At 38.1% G+C, this 17361-nt stretch overlaps 2 protein-coding genes across 3 annotated transcripts in view; both read right to left on the bottom strand.

Annotated features, from left to right (window-relative positions):
• Nucleotides 1-12398, bottom strand: part of LOC106657176 (protein tincar) — a 114606-nt gene extending 102208 nt beyond the window's left edge. For both annotated transcript variants that reach the window (XM_023462950.1, XM_023462951.1), the window contains exon 1: nucleotides 11923-12398. The gene's annotated coding sequence lies outside the window, so the exon portion shown is untranslated. The remainder of the gene's footprint in view (nucleotides 1-11922) is intronic.
• Nucleotides 12399-14602: 2204 nt separating this feature from the next.
• On the bottom strand, nucleotides 14603-15784 carry LOC106656815 (zinc finger protein 583). Its single transcript, XM_014377967.1, has 4 exons — nucleotides 15747-15784; nucleotides 15569-15683; nucleotides 14698-15498; nucleotides 14603-14617 (listed from the first exon to the last, which is right to left on the bottom strand). Exons 1-4 carry the CDS (start codon nucleotides 15782-15784, stop codon nucleotides 14603-14605), a joined length of 969 nt encoding a protein of 322 aa, XP_014233453.1.
• Between the last annotated feature and the right edge of the window lie 1577 nt (nucleotides 15785-17361).

The following is a 17361-nucleotide window of genomic DNA, read 5'->3' as shown; positions in this document are numbered from 1 at the left end:
TTAGATGCTCTTATCATCATCAGATGCAACATTTTCCTAGTTTTTATCGAGTATTTATTCCATGCATCGGAAAATGAAAATTAGCATAAAGTAGCCTGACAACCGAGGTTATTTTTACCTTTCGGCACAAAGATGCTCGCTTGCATTAAATACTTTTTGAGAGAGATAGCTTGCCACAAACATACCTTGGATGCATAAAAAGTAAACAGAACCCATTTTGATCGCCAAATTTACATCCCGTTGAAGCTCGATTACCATCTGCAATTAATTACATGAAACTATTTTTTCCTCATGAAATTCAATACATATAAGTTCTAAAGTACTAAACAACCAGTAATACTCAAGACGATAATTGTACACAATACTCCATTGAAAATTAATGGTCTGGCTAAATTTTTCACTGTTTCGACAAAACTAGAAGCGAAGTAATAATAAAATAAACAAAATAACACTTGATCAATTTTAAACTCAACTGAAGACAATATTGATGCTGTTTAACAATCTCGCAGACATAATCGTAAACTACATCTTGTTCTTCTTTTTTCAAACAATTTTCATTTCGAGAGTTTTCTGAAACTTCCTCTAATTTTAATCTAAAATATGAAATAACAGCAAATTACTGTATCGGTATCAAAATCTTTGAATTTGATGATATATTAAAATAAAATTACCCCAAAAATTTGAATGTTCCTATTGCAAAATAAAAAAAAGTAGTATACACGTTTCCCATGGTTGCAGAAAATATTAATACTAAAAAAATTAATATTAATAAAAGAGAAAAATAAACGAAAAAGTAATCATCTTCATTGATGAATAGTTCAATATGAATAGAAAGTTGTTTTTGATGTGTATGATTTCCTGGTATAGTATATTTTGTAACAAGTGCGCGAAGCAGTTGACTCACCCAGGAGTTGTTTTCACCCGAGCGTAGCGAGGGTGCAAAGACTCCTGGGTGAGTCAACTTCCTCGCGGACTAGTTGCAAACGATATTTTTTAACTCTGCTTGCGAGAAACTAGGGTTTTCAGACGCTTCAAGGTTAGAAAACCCGTGTTTCGCGCACGCAGTGTTAAAAAAATAATATTTGCCGTAATAGGCCCTAGTACTGGAAGTACAATAACGTACATAAAATAAGATCCACTAAAAATACCTTTAAAAAATGAAGTAGACTATGTATATTTCATTACATCTTTTTTAAAATTATACCTGCTAGTAGCAGAGAAATTGTCATAATTATATGCATATAATTTTTTGAAAACTTTTTTCTTCTGAACTGATTTGCATCCAGTTTTTTGCGGAAATATCCAGCAAATATTTTAACTTTGTTTTCAAAATATTTTGAATTAATTCAAGTTTATTATCAATAACATAAATATCAAATATGTAGAAATTATGTTACCATTGAAGAGCCTTGTTTATCAATCTCAAGCCAGTATCCAAAATACATAATGAAAACAGCTGTATACGATTGAAGACATATTTCTACTAATGTATTTATGTTTAATGTCTTAGCATAATAATTTTTTACAAGATAAATTATCTGCAATTATTATCATTTTAAGTGAAAAAATTTAATTTCCAATGAGACAAAAATAATTTTGTGAGTTAAAAAAAAAAAAAACTTATATTACCGTTGATATCAAAAATAGAATATCAATTATGAGAATCAGAAATCTTATTACTATAATTTTCGATCCAGTCGAGTAAGGCCACACAAATGATGATTTCATAAAAAATGCAACCAAAGGATACATTTCAGCAGCATTTTTTTCAATATATAATATCTCTGAATCTAATAATCTATTAGGTGCTTCTGCACTCAAGTTCAACCTGTAGTTTGGTGATGAGAATTTCGTCATATTTTCGACTAAATAAAACTTGTCTACAAAATAATTTTGACGACTTTTTGTGCTAAACAAAATTATTAGAGCGTCACTTTTCACTTCAACCATATATGTGATGTTTCAAGACTGAAGAAAACATTTGGAAACAGTGAAAAAAATACCAGAATCAATGATAAATACTTTTTTTCCAATTATTCAAAGACTGTACAGGATTTCTTGATCACTTATTTAGGTAGATAAAATACATTAGAATAAGAATAATGAAAACTTATTTTATTGTACTAAAAAAAAACCACAGTTATGAACTACATGACGTTCCAAGAGTTATTATATTGATTGTTTGTTATAATTAATTAAATAGGAGAGCAGGAAAAACTAGCCATTAAATTTTAAAGTTTAGAGTGTCCATCTTAATTTTCGCATTGACACGTGTAATTCACACGTGTCGCGTTCAAATTGAAAAATTAATTTTAAGTGTATTTACAATTTCAATGGTTTAAAAAGTCATTATGAATATATTGGTTTATATAATTTAGCTTTTTTAAACATTAGAATTGCGTAATAGTGGCAAAATTACAAAAAAGTATTGAAACTTCCAAAAAAATCGGTGTTTTGAGAATCGTTCATCACAAATTTGAAACTATTTTTGCAAAATTGGTTTGTTTACAAATTTTTTTACGGGTTCTCTAAAAAACCACGCTAGCTCGTGCACATTACCATACACGAGGATTCGTTTCGCCTGGCGTACTCGCCAGACAGAGCGCGTTTCTCGATACTCGATGACCGCACACACACACACACACACACACGCGCGCGCGCGTGCGTTGCGAAAGCTGAGCGTGGCTGCTGCTGCCCGGCAAGTGTGCAGCTGCTGCCTTGATTCGAGAGTGGGTCCGCAGTAAAGGAGAGATAGAGAGAAAGAGAAAAAAAAATACGAAAAACCACAGCGTTATGGGACCGGACGGAGTATAGATAGTATAGCCTATATAGAGAGAGTGAGCTTCGCAACCACCGATCTGCGTCCTTGCCCACTCTGCGTTGCGCCGGTGTGCTCCGAACAAAAGTTCTTCTTTTTTCTTTTTTTGGAAAACTCGTTAAAGACAAGCCATTAAGCGGCACAATTGGCTGGTGTCGCGTGTCGTCGTACGTACAGCACAAGATCGCAGGTGGTCGAGGCAAGGTGGAGCGCGTCTAATTAAACATGCCGTAGTTTTTTTTAATTCAATATAATGTATGTAAAAAATATGATGACCGAAAACCTGTTCATCCATTTTTTTTTCTTTTTTCTCCCTTTTTTCTGAAAGCGGCGCGCGACTTGTAAATTGATCAATTATGAGATTATAGCCATTTATTAAGCTTCGTGCCGAGGCTTCTTCTTCAGCGAGCAAGACGCGTAAATAAGGTTTTATCCGTGCTGCACTGGTACAGATTTTATACGCCATTTTATACGCCAGACAGACTTTTGGGAGGCAAGAATTAATTACCCCCGCCGTATTAATCTCATCCGCTGCAGCTGTCGTGCGCGCGCGCGTGTACACCTAGCGTGGTTCAGAAGAAATAAGGAGGAATAAAAAAAGAGGCGAAGAAGGAGAAACGACGTTTTCTCTTGTGTACTCTCGAGATTTGCGCGCGGCGCACACGAAAAGCCTAAAAATCGCGAAATATATTCACCACCGCCTTCTGACGGGCGCGCACGCGCGTGAGCAGCGAGCATAATGCACGCGTACGGTATCACAGGAGAGCCGCTATACATAAGAGCTGCATTATCTTCGGTATAATATCGATTCGGCCCTTTCGCAATGTAATTCTGCTGCTGACTCGGAGAGTCTCTGAAACCGATATTGCGATGGTACTGCTGCAGCTTCTGCGGCTACTACTCTTTTTTTTTTTAACAGGGAGAGAAGAAATTTTCAAGGCGCACAAGACGAAGATCGAACGCGAGCGCAATAATACGGGCGAGCGCGCGCAATGCACTCTATCTGCCGCTGCTGCAGGGTCCGCTGCTCGTTCGAGAGACCACAAGAAGAAACCGAAAACCCGTTCGATGGTTGCGAGCACGCAGCAAGTATTATACGTGTGTGCGTGTATGTATATAAGCGAGACAAAATCCATACCCGAGAGAGGAGAAAGAGAGGCGAACACCTGCTCTTTAGGTATGTATATACGCGCGCACGTATACAGCCTCTCCAAAAACATTGTTTGTGCGTGCTCGCGCGCGCGACTCATGGATTCTCGTATAAACCTGTGTGTGTGTGTGTGTGTGTGTGTGTGTGTGTGTGTGTGTGTGTGTGTGTGTGCATACGCGTGCTGCTCTTCTCCTTCTTTCGCTCGCTCTCTTCTCTTTCTTTCTTTCTCTCCCACTTCGGGATGATGAGTGGCATGAGCAGCGGCACACGTGCGCCCGACACACTGCTTTATGCACACACACACACACACACACACAGACAGACGTGAAGGCACACGCATGCATGTGTGCACACCCAAGCGTAAAAGGATTTATACTTATTATGTATAGGTGTACATTTAAAATTCGCTTCATCCTGCGCCCGCAGCACTGCTTGCTCGCGCGCGTATAAGCGATCGCGTCAATGACTGGCCAGATTTTCGAAGCCACGGCCTCTATATCTGCATCGCGGTAAAAGGAGTTTGTGTGCGTATATATAGGTATTATATACACACACGTACTTAAATAATACGTGTCGACGTTTTTCTCTCATTTTTATGTATCTTTTATGTGTGTGTGCACAGGTCTCGTGTCTCGAATAACACTGAGAGATGTTGATCATCAACTGTACGCGCGAGCAGCAGCTGCTGCTTTTCTCCTTATACGGATTGATTGTCTTTTCGAATGTACATAAGGAACATAAATTCGTCCACGCACGAATTTCGGAGCGTATAATATTAATTATATTTTATTTTTAAATATTATCGTCATTTTGCTGCTGCCAATTTCTGGGCGTATTTCTCTCTACGACGAATACTACTCTTATACAGAATTCGCTTATGCAAAACAACGACAAACATAACGATTGATAAATTGAATTCGTGACGCACGCTTGTGTACATTTGCTTCCTCTTTCTCATCTATTACTCTCTCTCTCTCTCTCTCTCCTGTCACTGGGACAAAACAGAAGTAGAAAACATATAAAGCAGCAGCAGCAGCTCCGAATATTGTGTGCGCTTGTAGTACGCCGGGTACTATGGCCAATTTTATTTCATATAATTACACGATGTATACATACGCGCGCGCTTGTAAGTAAACGCGCGGCAGCGGCTGCGGCGAAATACATGCATATAAATGCATTTAATGTACTCTCTGCGCCGCGCGTTAGTAGGAGGCGTACATACATATATAGCCGTGTACTTACAGAAGCAAAATACGAGGCGTACAAAGGAACCAGTTTCTCGTTTCCGGTTCTTCCTCTGCACCGAGAGAGAGAGAAGAGAAGAGAGCACATAAGCGAGTATAGAGAGAGAAAGAGCACGTCTGCAATGCTGCTGCTGCTGCTGCAAGCGAGAGATTCTCTACTCTTTGCGGCACACCCTCGACACAAACTTGTACGAACTCGTGGGTACACATATATAAGCATGAGCGCATATAGGTGTGTGTTAGTGTGTGCGCGAGGTGCTCCAAAGGGGTAAATATTAGATTTCGACGTTTTTCCGTCTCCGAACGCGTGTACATACGCATAGATGCCCATAGGATAGACGAAATGACGACGACGACGAGCGACTACGTAGTATATAGTATAGTGACACTCGAGCGAGCGAAAAGAGACAGATGAGCAAACTCTGCGCCGTCGTCGTAGTAGTCTTTTGGGGAACCTATATTTATAATGAATAATATATATAATGTTAAAGACGAAGGTCGCGCAATGTGTCTTCTTCCTACTCTATATGTACCTATAACGTCGTGTGTGTACCTTCGGTCGTATACACGCCTAGGCCTCCTCTTCGTTGTAAAAGGTCGATCGCCTTCGACTTCTCAATGTCTCATTAAAATGCGGCCTACGCCCGGCCGCATATATTCTCACTGCCGCTGCTGCTGCACCGGGGACATATGTCGCCAAGCTGCCTCGTCCTTTTTTTTATTCGTTCATTTTTTTTTTGTTTGCTTCTTTTATTTTTTAGCTTTTTCCGTTCTCAATAAGATTTCTTCGACGCGCGCTCGTTCGGCTCGACTTGTTTTTTTTTTTTTTTTATTGTACGCTTTCAATTCTCTTTCGCGTTGCGCGCCTCTTTGCGAATACATTTATCCGGTGTGTTGCAGAAAGAGAGAGAGAGAGAGAGAGAAAGGCAAGGATTTTTCCTTTCGTCCGCGCGCTAATAAAGCTACGGAATTAAAACCTTCGGGGGAGGATTAAATTTGAGCGACTAGTGAAATGAGAAAAAATAAAAAATTTATCTTGCTTAAGTAATGTTCTCTCCTCTGCCTCGTGTATATAAGCAGCAGCAGCACGGTGCGCGTTTCATTTAATAAAAGACCCTTTAATTGGCCCTTTCTCTTATTATATGTACTATGCGGCTGCAAAAAAAGGGATGATTCTCATCAAAGCTTTAAAATACAAAACCCAAGTATATACCCTCTTCAATCTATTTTTCTCCTTCTCTTTTTTTTCATTTCCTATTATTTTTTTTCTCTACTCTTCGACAAGTAGCCACTTTCTTCTGCGATGACTATATATACGACGTGTACTCTGCGTCGTTATTTTGTGCGCACAGGCTAAATTTTTTTCTGTATACACCGGCCAGGAGGAGGACTCACGGAGGTTTTAGTCACGCAACTTTTTTTCGCGCATCTGCCCGGCGCAAAACAGCTTTTTTTTATTCTCTTTTCGCGCTAATAATCGATAATGGCCTCAGAGTCAGGCCAAAGAAAGAGAAGAGAAGAAGATGAGCAAAAAAAAATCGAGGCGCACACGAACAGCGATGGACTCGAAGATTTCGGTGTATATAATATACAAAGTTGCGGAGCCGAGACATAAATTGTTGCTGTCTCTCTTGCTCAAAAGAAAGGAACATCGATACTTATATGCCACGCGCGTATAATATGTATGTATACACAGCAGCAGCAACGAAAGAACGGAAGAAACACCGTGATTTTATCAGCGACCGCACGCGTATAATATAATCAAATTACAGAAGCGTACAAGTAGCAACGTAATACGCATATTCGCATATGTTGTGTTTTTAAGCTCATTGTCTCCTGCTCTGCTGCAGACGACGAAGGAAAATATAAAATGACACAAAGGATATATATAATAACTAGGGGGGCGAGCCCCCCTGCCCGCTTCGCGCGCCAACCCCCCTCGTTTACAATTTCATATGAGTATATGTTTAATAATATAAAATTTTATATAATACTTCCATTGTACAGACGTTCTCATCCAGTTGAAAGATTAGCATTACACTTAGAAAATAAACAAAATTTAATTTTCCCTGAAAATGAAGAAGTATTGATGTCGGTTTACCAGCGTTACGTAAATGTGTTATTACGTAATCGAAAATTAATTTTTGATCTAAATTCATTTTTTTGTATCTAAGAAGATATTCATTTTTATAAAATTCCAGTTGACTATTTAAATCTTCTTCATCAACAAGAGTTTTTAAAAAATCCAGATTCGGTGCTGGTAAACCGACATCAATACAGCTTAAATTTTCAAATTCTAAAATATCATTTATTTCTTTCAAAGCTCTGTTTTCATGATTATCTTTAAAACCTTCCAAAAAATATTTTTTATAAGTTTGCCAAACGTCTCGAATCATTGGTATATTGTTAATAATTATAAACCAAGGGAAAAATTTTCTAAGTTGTTTCGGCATCATTATTAAACAAGCTTCGTCAATATTTTTTTTATTTCTAGATCGCTATCTACTAATCCCATTGCAATCGCCGTTTCTCTAAATGTATCGTATTTAATACCCTTATAAGTTCTTAAATCGTCGAATGATTTGCAGCCTTTAGCTTTGTGTAAAATTAATTTTAAATAAAACCGTTCAACATCTTTTGGCACAACACTAACTATTCTTCCCAATGTATTTGAAAATTGTGATCTCCGTTCCCAAATTCAAAATTTTTTATTGTACTTATAGTCTTGTAAATTATTTACGTACGTGAATTTTCTAGCATGAACATCATTTTTATTTAAATCAAACCACGCTGTTAAAGTAGTACCAGGCTTTTTGGCTGCTTCTACTTCTTCATTTTCAGGGAAAATTAAATTTTGTTTAATTTCTAAGTGTAATGCTAATCTTTCAACTGGATGAGAACGTCTGTACAATGGAAGAAACCAAAATAACCAAATTAACCATAATAATTTTTGGTTCTTGTACAAAAAATCAAAGTAACCATAATTATCACATTTATGACCCTATTATTTAAATTATTTTTGTACCAAATGAACGAAAGGTCACGTGACGTAATTATGTGATCGTCGCGTGATCGAAAGTTCAAAGTCACGTAATGTTAACGTATAGAAAGGTCAGTCACTTGATGATCGCGTTATAGAAAGGTCAGAGTCACGTGATGATCATGTGATGATCGAAAGGGGTCAAGGATCAAAGTCACCATAATAATCACCACCTGATCAAAAGGTCAAGGTGTCGTGATAATCACGTGATCAAAAAGTCAAATTCAAATATTTCGATCGAAAGGTCAAAGGTTCAAATGGTCAACATGGCAAAAGGTTACATGACCTCATTACGTGATCATCATGTGCCTCTGATCTTTCGATCACGTGGTGATCACGTTATGACGCATCGCATGATGAACGAATTATAACGCTCAAGGTTACGTTATCATCAAGCGGTTCGTTACTTAACGTAACGTTACTTAAGCACGTAATCGTCACGTGAACGAAAGGTTAAAATCACGTAATCAAAAAACCAAAATAACCATAATTATCACATTTATGACCCTATTATTTAAATTATTCTTGTACCAAAACGCGCAAGGTTACACTATAATAAAATGTTTAAAATGGCGAAAGGTAAAGAGGTCACGTGACGTAATCACGTGATCGTCACGTGATCGAAAGGTCAAAGTGACATAATCAAAAGGTCTGTCACTTGATGACATCGTTATAGAAAGGTCACATGACCTTTTGATCACGTGATCATCAAGTGATGACGTCATATGATCATTCGACCGAATCACGTGATCATCACGTGATGACGTCATGTGACTTTTCGACCGAATCACGTGATCATCGCGTAATGACGTCATATGACCATTCCACCGAATGGCGGCGATAATGACATCATATGACCATTCCACCGAATGGCGGCGATAATGACGTCATATGACCATTCCACCGAATGGTGGCGATAATGACGTCATATGACCATTCCACCGAATGGCGGCGATAATGACGTCATATGACCATTTCACCGAATGGCGGCGATATTATCTTATAATATAGAGAGATACAAAGGTAAATTTGCATGTCTAAAAAGCGGGCCTCTCTCGCTCTCTGTCGCGCGCGTTTGTTTAATATTACGTTTCTGCGCACGTCCGCGGCGAGATCAAATTTCTCTCCCTTGCGCTAACTACTACGAGCCTTTCGCGGATTTACCTGATATTTGTGTATGCGTGCGCAGCTAAAACTTATGTTTTTCGAATTATAAACGTTTCTAAAATGACTCGGATTCGATGGCTTATAAGTGCCCTCGAAACGATCGGTCACGTTGTTCGTATATATGCGTTTGACAGAGGGAAAGAAAGAGAGAGAGCAAAGAAGGAGAATCGTTAAGCCAGGTGCTTTCATCGCAGGAGGGATCTCTCTCGCGAGCAACAGCCTGCCTCGTCACGATTAAGTCTTTGGCGCAAAAAAGCATTAATAATTTTTTAACGGCCTACCCTCTCCCCTCTCGTCGCACGAATGTGTATCGTTGTTGTATGTACGCGAGCACTTACGAGGCTTCAAAGACGCGATTTTCAACGTGTTGCTGCCGCTGCTTTTCATATACTATGCATAAGCTCTGCCGCGCACGCAACGTTTTATAGCATACACCTAAGCGCAAAACATGTGCTTTATAACTCCGGCGAGAGATCGTGGAGGATGAATTATTATTATCGCCACGAGTCCTGGCCATGTATATAAATAAACTCTTTCGTAGCGCGTGCCGGGCACTGCCGCGCCACTTCTGTCACGCGTAAGTATACGCGAATGAAATAATAATGCGCGAGCGAACGTAGGCTTTTCCGCTGCCTGCACTGCACTGCACTGCTGCTGCAGCTCGTCGAGGAGGGATTAGATACTATACAATTGTATATATTTACAATATCCTTTTCTTCGACTCGCCAACGTACTTGCAGAGATTTTTTTCTATATATTATTACAGGCATGCATAGAGCATGTGCTCACTATATAAAGCTCGTGATTGATAATTCGGACTCGTTTATGTACATGAGTAAGCCATTATACAAGTGTCGTTGATGCCCACAGAGTATTGCAATCAGTCAAAATGGACGTAAGCTCTCGACGACGATAGAATTTATGTGTTTTTGCGTGTGTGCGAGGGGTTCCTGATATACACGCGCGCGGCGAGATGACGAACGAATTACTCATCTGCGAGAGATTCTTTCACTTCCTATATAATATGTCAAAAGGTCTATATTTATATCGTGTCTTAGAATTTAATAAATAAATAGTTTCAACTGTATCGTATATCTATCGCTTGAAAGGGTGATTTATTTTTCAAAGTTGTGACTTTTGAGTTTTTGTATACACGAATCTATGGCAGCCGAGTCGCCGAATTATCTTCGAGATCTCAATGGTTATGATAATGCCTGCTTTTTATATGACTTGATCTTTTATACTCTTTTTTTCTTTTTCATTCTAGCGTATGAAAGCACGTGCTTACGAGGCAATTCGCGGAAGTATCATTACAACCCTTGTGGATTCTGTCTGTCTGAACTTTCACGAACGCGATAGTGAAATGATATTTTGCACTTTTTTAATGTACAGGGTCATAGTCGTGTGAATACAAGTGACATTGGTGCTTTTTTACGGAAAAAACATGTCAATTTTGATAAAACTCGAATATTATTTGGAGTCGTAAGTGCCGAAGTATTCGACGAAACGATGAAAGACCCAAATTACACAAACTTTAATTTTCGGACAGTTTTATGACACAGTCTCCGATGTTTGAACAAGAACGAAGCGAACAAAAGTCTTCGCAATCGATAATTTGGTTAAAGGCCGGCGCGGGTCATTGGCACTATCGTGTTTCGTCACTGCACCCTAAAACCTTTAAAGACACATGCCTCCTGGACGTCGATAAAAATTCAACTACCCTTTTACAAATACGACACTTCAATTGAAAAATATTGTGGCAATATTAAACTTGCTTTCCATCGAGCACAAAAAACATTTTCGAGAAATCATCGCTTCGAATTGATTTCTAACAAACAAAATTGTGGCTTTTCAAACGGGAGCACGAACAAACAAACGAATAAAATGCCCCGCAATCGATGACAAAGCATCGGCGCGAGAGCAATGTTGCAAGAAAAACATTCGGATATCTCGCGAGAACGAGAAATTTATTTTCTTTTCATAAAGAAAAATAAGTATAAGGAAGCGTAAAAAGAGGTAAATATTTTGATATTAGCATCGTTGGAGTCGAGTCATGCGAATTTTAGATTTTTCATAGGAAACGGCGTTAAAAACTATTTCGAGATAATATGCGCATAGACTGGCCCGTGCTGCCGCTGCCGCTGCTGGTACAATGAGCTCGCTCTCGAGACACCGCCACCGCCGTAGCCGCGTCGTTTTGGATTCGCCGAAATGCACATAACACGCGCCCGAGTCTACAGCATAGCATAGCGCCCCGCAAAGCTGCTGCTGCTGCTGGCGTTCTACGACTTGAACTCATCGCAAGCACATGCGCTCCGTACATCGTGTGTACAACTATACGCGTATCTTTCGTCGTATATTTTCGGGCGAGACTTTGAGTAAACTTTCGTCAGGTGGCTTTTTTTTATATTGTTTTCTTTTTATGAATGAAACGCGCGAGGTAGCGATCGAATTCGTGCTGCACAAATACACGATAGGGTATAATGTATAGCTAGAGACTGACCTTTGAGCTGCGAATGTGATACTTTTCGATATATCGATTATACACTTTGAAACTGCACCCACTGCATGTATAATAATACAAAGCACTCTTTACATTTATTTACTCGAGAGAGACAGAAAGAAAATATTTCACTACGGGGTCACTCGCGTATAATAATTGCACAGTTCACACTCGCTTCACCCTCTGCCGTGATTAAATCGTGTGTGTGTGTGTGTTGTTACATATAGGCAGCTTGCAGGCAGGAGACGCACGTGACCACGAGGCTGCAATGTTCGTTGCACATATATATTTATTATTACGCACACACGAAATGACACACACGCGGCACTTGCACACACTGTATTTTTTACTGTATATCACTTATTTTATTATTAATATTTTTATGCACTCCCGATAAATCATATACATAAATCTGTGTATGACACACGACGCGACGACTCGCGTGCACTAAAGGCAAGAGCAATAGTCCGCCGGCTACGGTGACTGTCTCGCCAGGTCTGAGGTACGCTGCCCGAAACGCGAGCCCAGCAGGCATGAGCCACAGTCTGCGATGACACGCGAGGATGCGAGCCGCCGCCGCCACCACCGCAGCAGCAGCGGCGCGCAAACGGGGCTGCGATTTTAATAGATCGCAAGTTGGCAAGGATGCAAACGCTCGGTGGCAGCTCTGCCGTAGGTATAGTAGCTCTGCTTTATCGACTCTTCCAGTGCCAATTAGAAATTTCAAATCTATCTAGGAGCTCGTGACACGCTCCGTCTGGTGCAATTGTAAATGGGATAAATAAGTGATTCAATGTTTTTTTTCTTTAGAAATAAATAAATGAACCAAATATTTGAAAGTGAATTTTTCGAACGAATTTTCAATTATTTTTAATTCAATTTTAATTTCATTTCAATGCGTAATAATTGTTTAAAATATTAAACGTCAACTTGCTATTGAGTTTGAAAAATTTATAGTCAAATTTATTGATAAATAAAATCAATCCGAAAATTTTCGTTCAATTTAAATTAAACCTTTGGGAGGTTTGTCTTTTATTTGTCACATTTCATAATGTACAATTTAGTAATTATAGACAGACATCAACGAAACAATTAAATTTTAAAAGTATAGTCCAAATTTGTCATCGATTATAGTAATATTCATTGTACGCATCGTACTTTTTTCGGGACCGTTTTTCTTCATATATAAATAATAAATGCTTTAATTAAACAGTTTAAAATGTAGTAGAGAAATACTCCTTCTTTATTGATAATTCATATGCCATCATGAAACTCACACCACCGCATGTCAATGTTTCAATCCTCATTGAAGTTGAAAATGCATGATTTTTATATTAACTACATGTATTGGACGATAAAACGATTCCGTAACTTTAAGGATTTATAGTTTGTAGTTAATCGCATGTAGTTAATCGTGTTTCGATTGATCGTTGGAATTTGTGTGGTGGCAGTATCTCGATGCTTGAATGTAAAATCGTTTATAGCTTTTGCGTGCAAAGTCCGCTGAATGGTGGCTATATCATAAATTCATCTTATTACTTGCAATTTCATACCTTTCAGAATATACTTTGCATCGAATTATTACAACTAACAGAGCCTTTTTATCGACGATTGCAGTTGTTCAATCTTCCGCGAGTACGATTATCAGTCGTGGGATTTTCGGAAAATAACTGCTTCAACGGCAGGTTTTTCTACTTCCTTACCCATAAGGAGTAAGCACCCAAGAAAAAGTTAAATTTAAAAATTAGTAGGTTAAAAAATCGGTTCAACCGAGTTTTTATTTTAATTCATGTGTGCAAGGTAACGCAACAGTTTTTCCAAGTCAGAACAAAATGAATGATAGCTTGAATTATTTTATTGTTCTTAACAGAATTGAAAAATATTCATGAATAACAGTTAAATTTAATCATTAAAATTAATTCAAATTCAATAGCAAACTTTGGGTTAAGATATGTATGAAGCGTATGTGCTTTTTAAGGAAAAAGTTAGCTCCCATTATGTGATTTTTGAGTATATTCTGATATTCAAATGACTCGAGACATATCTCACATTCCGAGGGTTGGTTACAATCATGCACTACATTCGTGTGAGTTTTGAGGTGATGTTTTAAACCAAATGATTCATGACAAATATCACATTCAAAAGGTTTGCTCCGATTATGTACCGAGTTGACGTGCAGTTTCAGAACAATTTTTTGTCAAAACGACGTGTGGTTAATGTCACAATCAAAGGGTTTGCTACCGATTATGAACTTTGTTTAAGTGACGATTGAGGTTACTTAGTGTATCCAAATGATTTACGAAAAATGTCACATTCAAAGGGTTTGATCCGATTATGTACTGTATTAACGTGGCTTTCAAGGTGACTTTTTTGTCCAAATGATTTCTGGCAAACTTTGCACTCGAAGTGTTTGCTCCGATTATGTACCGTCATTATGTGCCCTTTGGGGTGTTCTTTCAATTCAAATGATTTGTGACAAATATCACATCCAAAAGGTTCACTGCGATCATGTACTGAATTCATGTGTTTATTGAGGGTTCCTTTTAGTCCAAATGATTTGTGGCAAATTTCACATTCAAAGGGTTTTCTCCGCTCATGTATTACCATTATGTGCCTTTTGAGGCTACTCTTTTGTCCAAATGATTTGTGACAAATCTCGCATTCAAAGAGTTTACTCTGATTATGCACCACATTTCTGTGAATGTTGAAGTTATGTTTTAGTCCAAATGATTTTCGACAAATGTCACATTCAAAGGGTTGGCTCCGATTATGTACCATCATTATGTGCTTTTTCAGGTGTTCTTTCAATCCAAATGATTTGCGACAAATATCACATCCAAAGGGTTTACTGCGATCATGTACTGAATTCGTGTGTTTATTGAGGTTTCCTTGTAGTCCAAATGATTTGTGGCAAATGGCACACTCGAAGAATTTCCTGTTATCGTGTACCGTCATCATGTGAATAAAAAGATTACAATTCTGTCCAAATGATTTATGACAAATATCACAGTCGTAAGGTTTGCTACGATAATGGACTGTCTCTATGTGTTTCTCTAGGATACTTTTCCTTCCAAATGATTTGTGACAAATATCACATCCAAAGGGTTTACTCCGATCATGTACTTCATTGACGTGAAGTTTGAGGTCACCTTTTAGTCCAAATGATTTGTGGCAAATGTCAAACTTGAAGGGTTTGTTACGATCGTGTACGGTCATTATGTGAAATTTGAGATGAGGTTTTAGATCAAACGATTTGTGACAAATATCACAGTCGTAAGGTTTGCTACGATAATGGACTGTCTCTACGTGTTTCTTTAGGATACTTTTCCTTTCATGTGATTTGTGATAAATATCACATTCGAAGGGTTTGCTACGATCATGTACTTTATCGATTAAGTTATTGGTCTGAATTTGGTTTTCTAATTTGTCAACTGGTGGATAATTTTGATGCTCAATTTTGCAGATAGTCGTCGATAGTGACGGTAATTCAGATTTAACATATTTGCACTCGAAATCTATGAATATTTTTTCGTTTAATTCTTTCTTTGACCCAATAACCGCATTTATATGATTTCCCTAAAATTAAAATTGTGTAATAGATTCTGATAGCGTAAAATTAGATCATAATTAAAGTCATTAAACTCACTTGTAATTTATTAAACGTGAGCATTGCAACATTTTGGGCTTCGCAAGAGTTCACCAAATCGAAATTATAATCATTGTCTGCAACCACCCAAGTATCATTGAGTTCTTCTTTCACCCTAAAGAATAATGAAGATTGATAATTGATCGAGTTTCAAAAACTACGACAAAAAATATTATACCTAACTATGTCCTCTTTATTCTCCATCACTCGCTTCATTATGTATTCACTGATTAAGTATTTGAGGTTAAACGTCTCGAAGAGCCAATAACACTATACCTTGAATTCATACATTTCTAAACACCTACTTACAGCAGGTTTTTTCACCGCAGTGACTCTAAACGCTACTCGTAAATCAGCGAAAATAACCCGCGTTTGTGATAGCTGCTTGGTGGCACTTTCCCCCTCTACCGTCAACTGTCCAAAACGCAGCTATCTACTTCGATACACAGAGGCACTCGCGTGTCTTGCACATAAACATTCGTTCATCACCAAGGCGCAGGACAAAGGGCTCACCACTTATTCTTTACAAGCCAACTAAATGCTCGCCCAATTCAAAGCTCAAAACAATTCGTGAAAAATAAATATGGACTGATAGTTGAATAAAGAGCTAAGAGTTAAGTAGCCAAAAAACGAACAGAGTTTAGGAATTAGTAGTACGCGAAATTTGATTCACAAAAAAAGCTACAAAGCTACAAGTTATTATAGGTGTGACTCAATCGTCTTGGGACAATTTTTATTGCAATTTTAAAAAATCATATACAGAAACATTGAGTATCTAAAGGGATTTATGATTGTCAATCATATTTTCTTCTCGCACTTATCACATACGAAATCGTTGCAACCTTTGTGTGTTGTCCTTTGGGGATTCGATTTTACTCCAAATTACTCCTCATGGATTTTCTTTTGGTGTAAGAGCAAACTTAACTTGAATCCAAATTTCTTTTGTTGCATGGGTAATCTTTGCGACCTTCCTGTACTGACTTTTGATGTTGGAGCCAATGCGATTTTTTTCCAAATTTTTGGTCGCAATTATCACATGCGTAATCTTTGAGACCTTCGTGTACTGTCTTTTGATGCTTAAACAAATTCGATTTTTTTCCAAATTTTTTCTCGCACTTGTGGCATGCGAAATTTTTGCTTCGCTCATGGACTGCTTTTTGGTGAGAGAGCAAAGTCGATCTTTGCCCAAATTTCTTCTCACACTTGTCGCATACGAAGTCTTTGCGACCTTCATGAACTGTCTTTTGATGCAAGAGCAAATACGATTCAACTCCAAATTTCTTTTCGCACCTGTCACATCCGTAATCTTTTCGACCTTCGTGGATTGTCTTTAGATGAGTTAGCAAATTCCCTTTTTGTGTAAATTTCTTTTCGCACTTGTCACATGCGTAATTCTTGCAACCTTCATGGACTGTTCTTTGGTGGACGAGTAAATACTGTTTAAAACCAAATTTTTTCTCACACTTGTCGCATGCGAAGTCTTTGCGACCTTCGTGAATTGTCTTTAAGTGTATGAGCCAATTCGATTTTACTCCAAATTTTTTTCCGCACTTGTTACATACGTAATCTTTCCGACCTTCATGGACTGTCTTTTGATGGGTTAGCAAATACGATTTACTTCCGAATTTCTTCTCGCAATTGTCACATGAGTAATTTTTTAAGGCTTTGCAGGCTAAATCTCTCTGATCGTCATGGACTCTTTTTACGTGTGTGACGAAGCTCTGCTTACTTGCAAATCTCTTGGCGCACTTTTCACATAAGTATTCTCTGAAAACGTCGTGGAATATTTTTTT

Source organism: Trichogramma pretiosum, unplaced genomic scaffold, assembly GCF_000599845.2.
Source record: "Trichogramma pretiosum strain Unisexual culture from Peru unplaced genomic scaffold, Tpre_2.0 scaffold14, whole genome shotgun sequence".
NCBI classification, from domain to species: Eukaryota; Metazoa; Arthropoda; class Insecta; order Hymenoptera; family Trichogrammatidae; genus Trichogramma; species Trichogramma pretiosum.
This window is presented reverse-complemented; position numbering and strand designations above follow the sequence as displayed.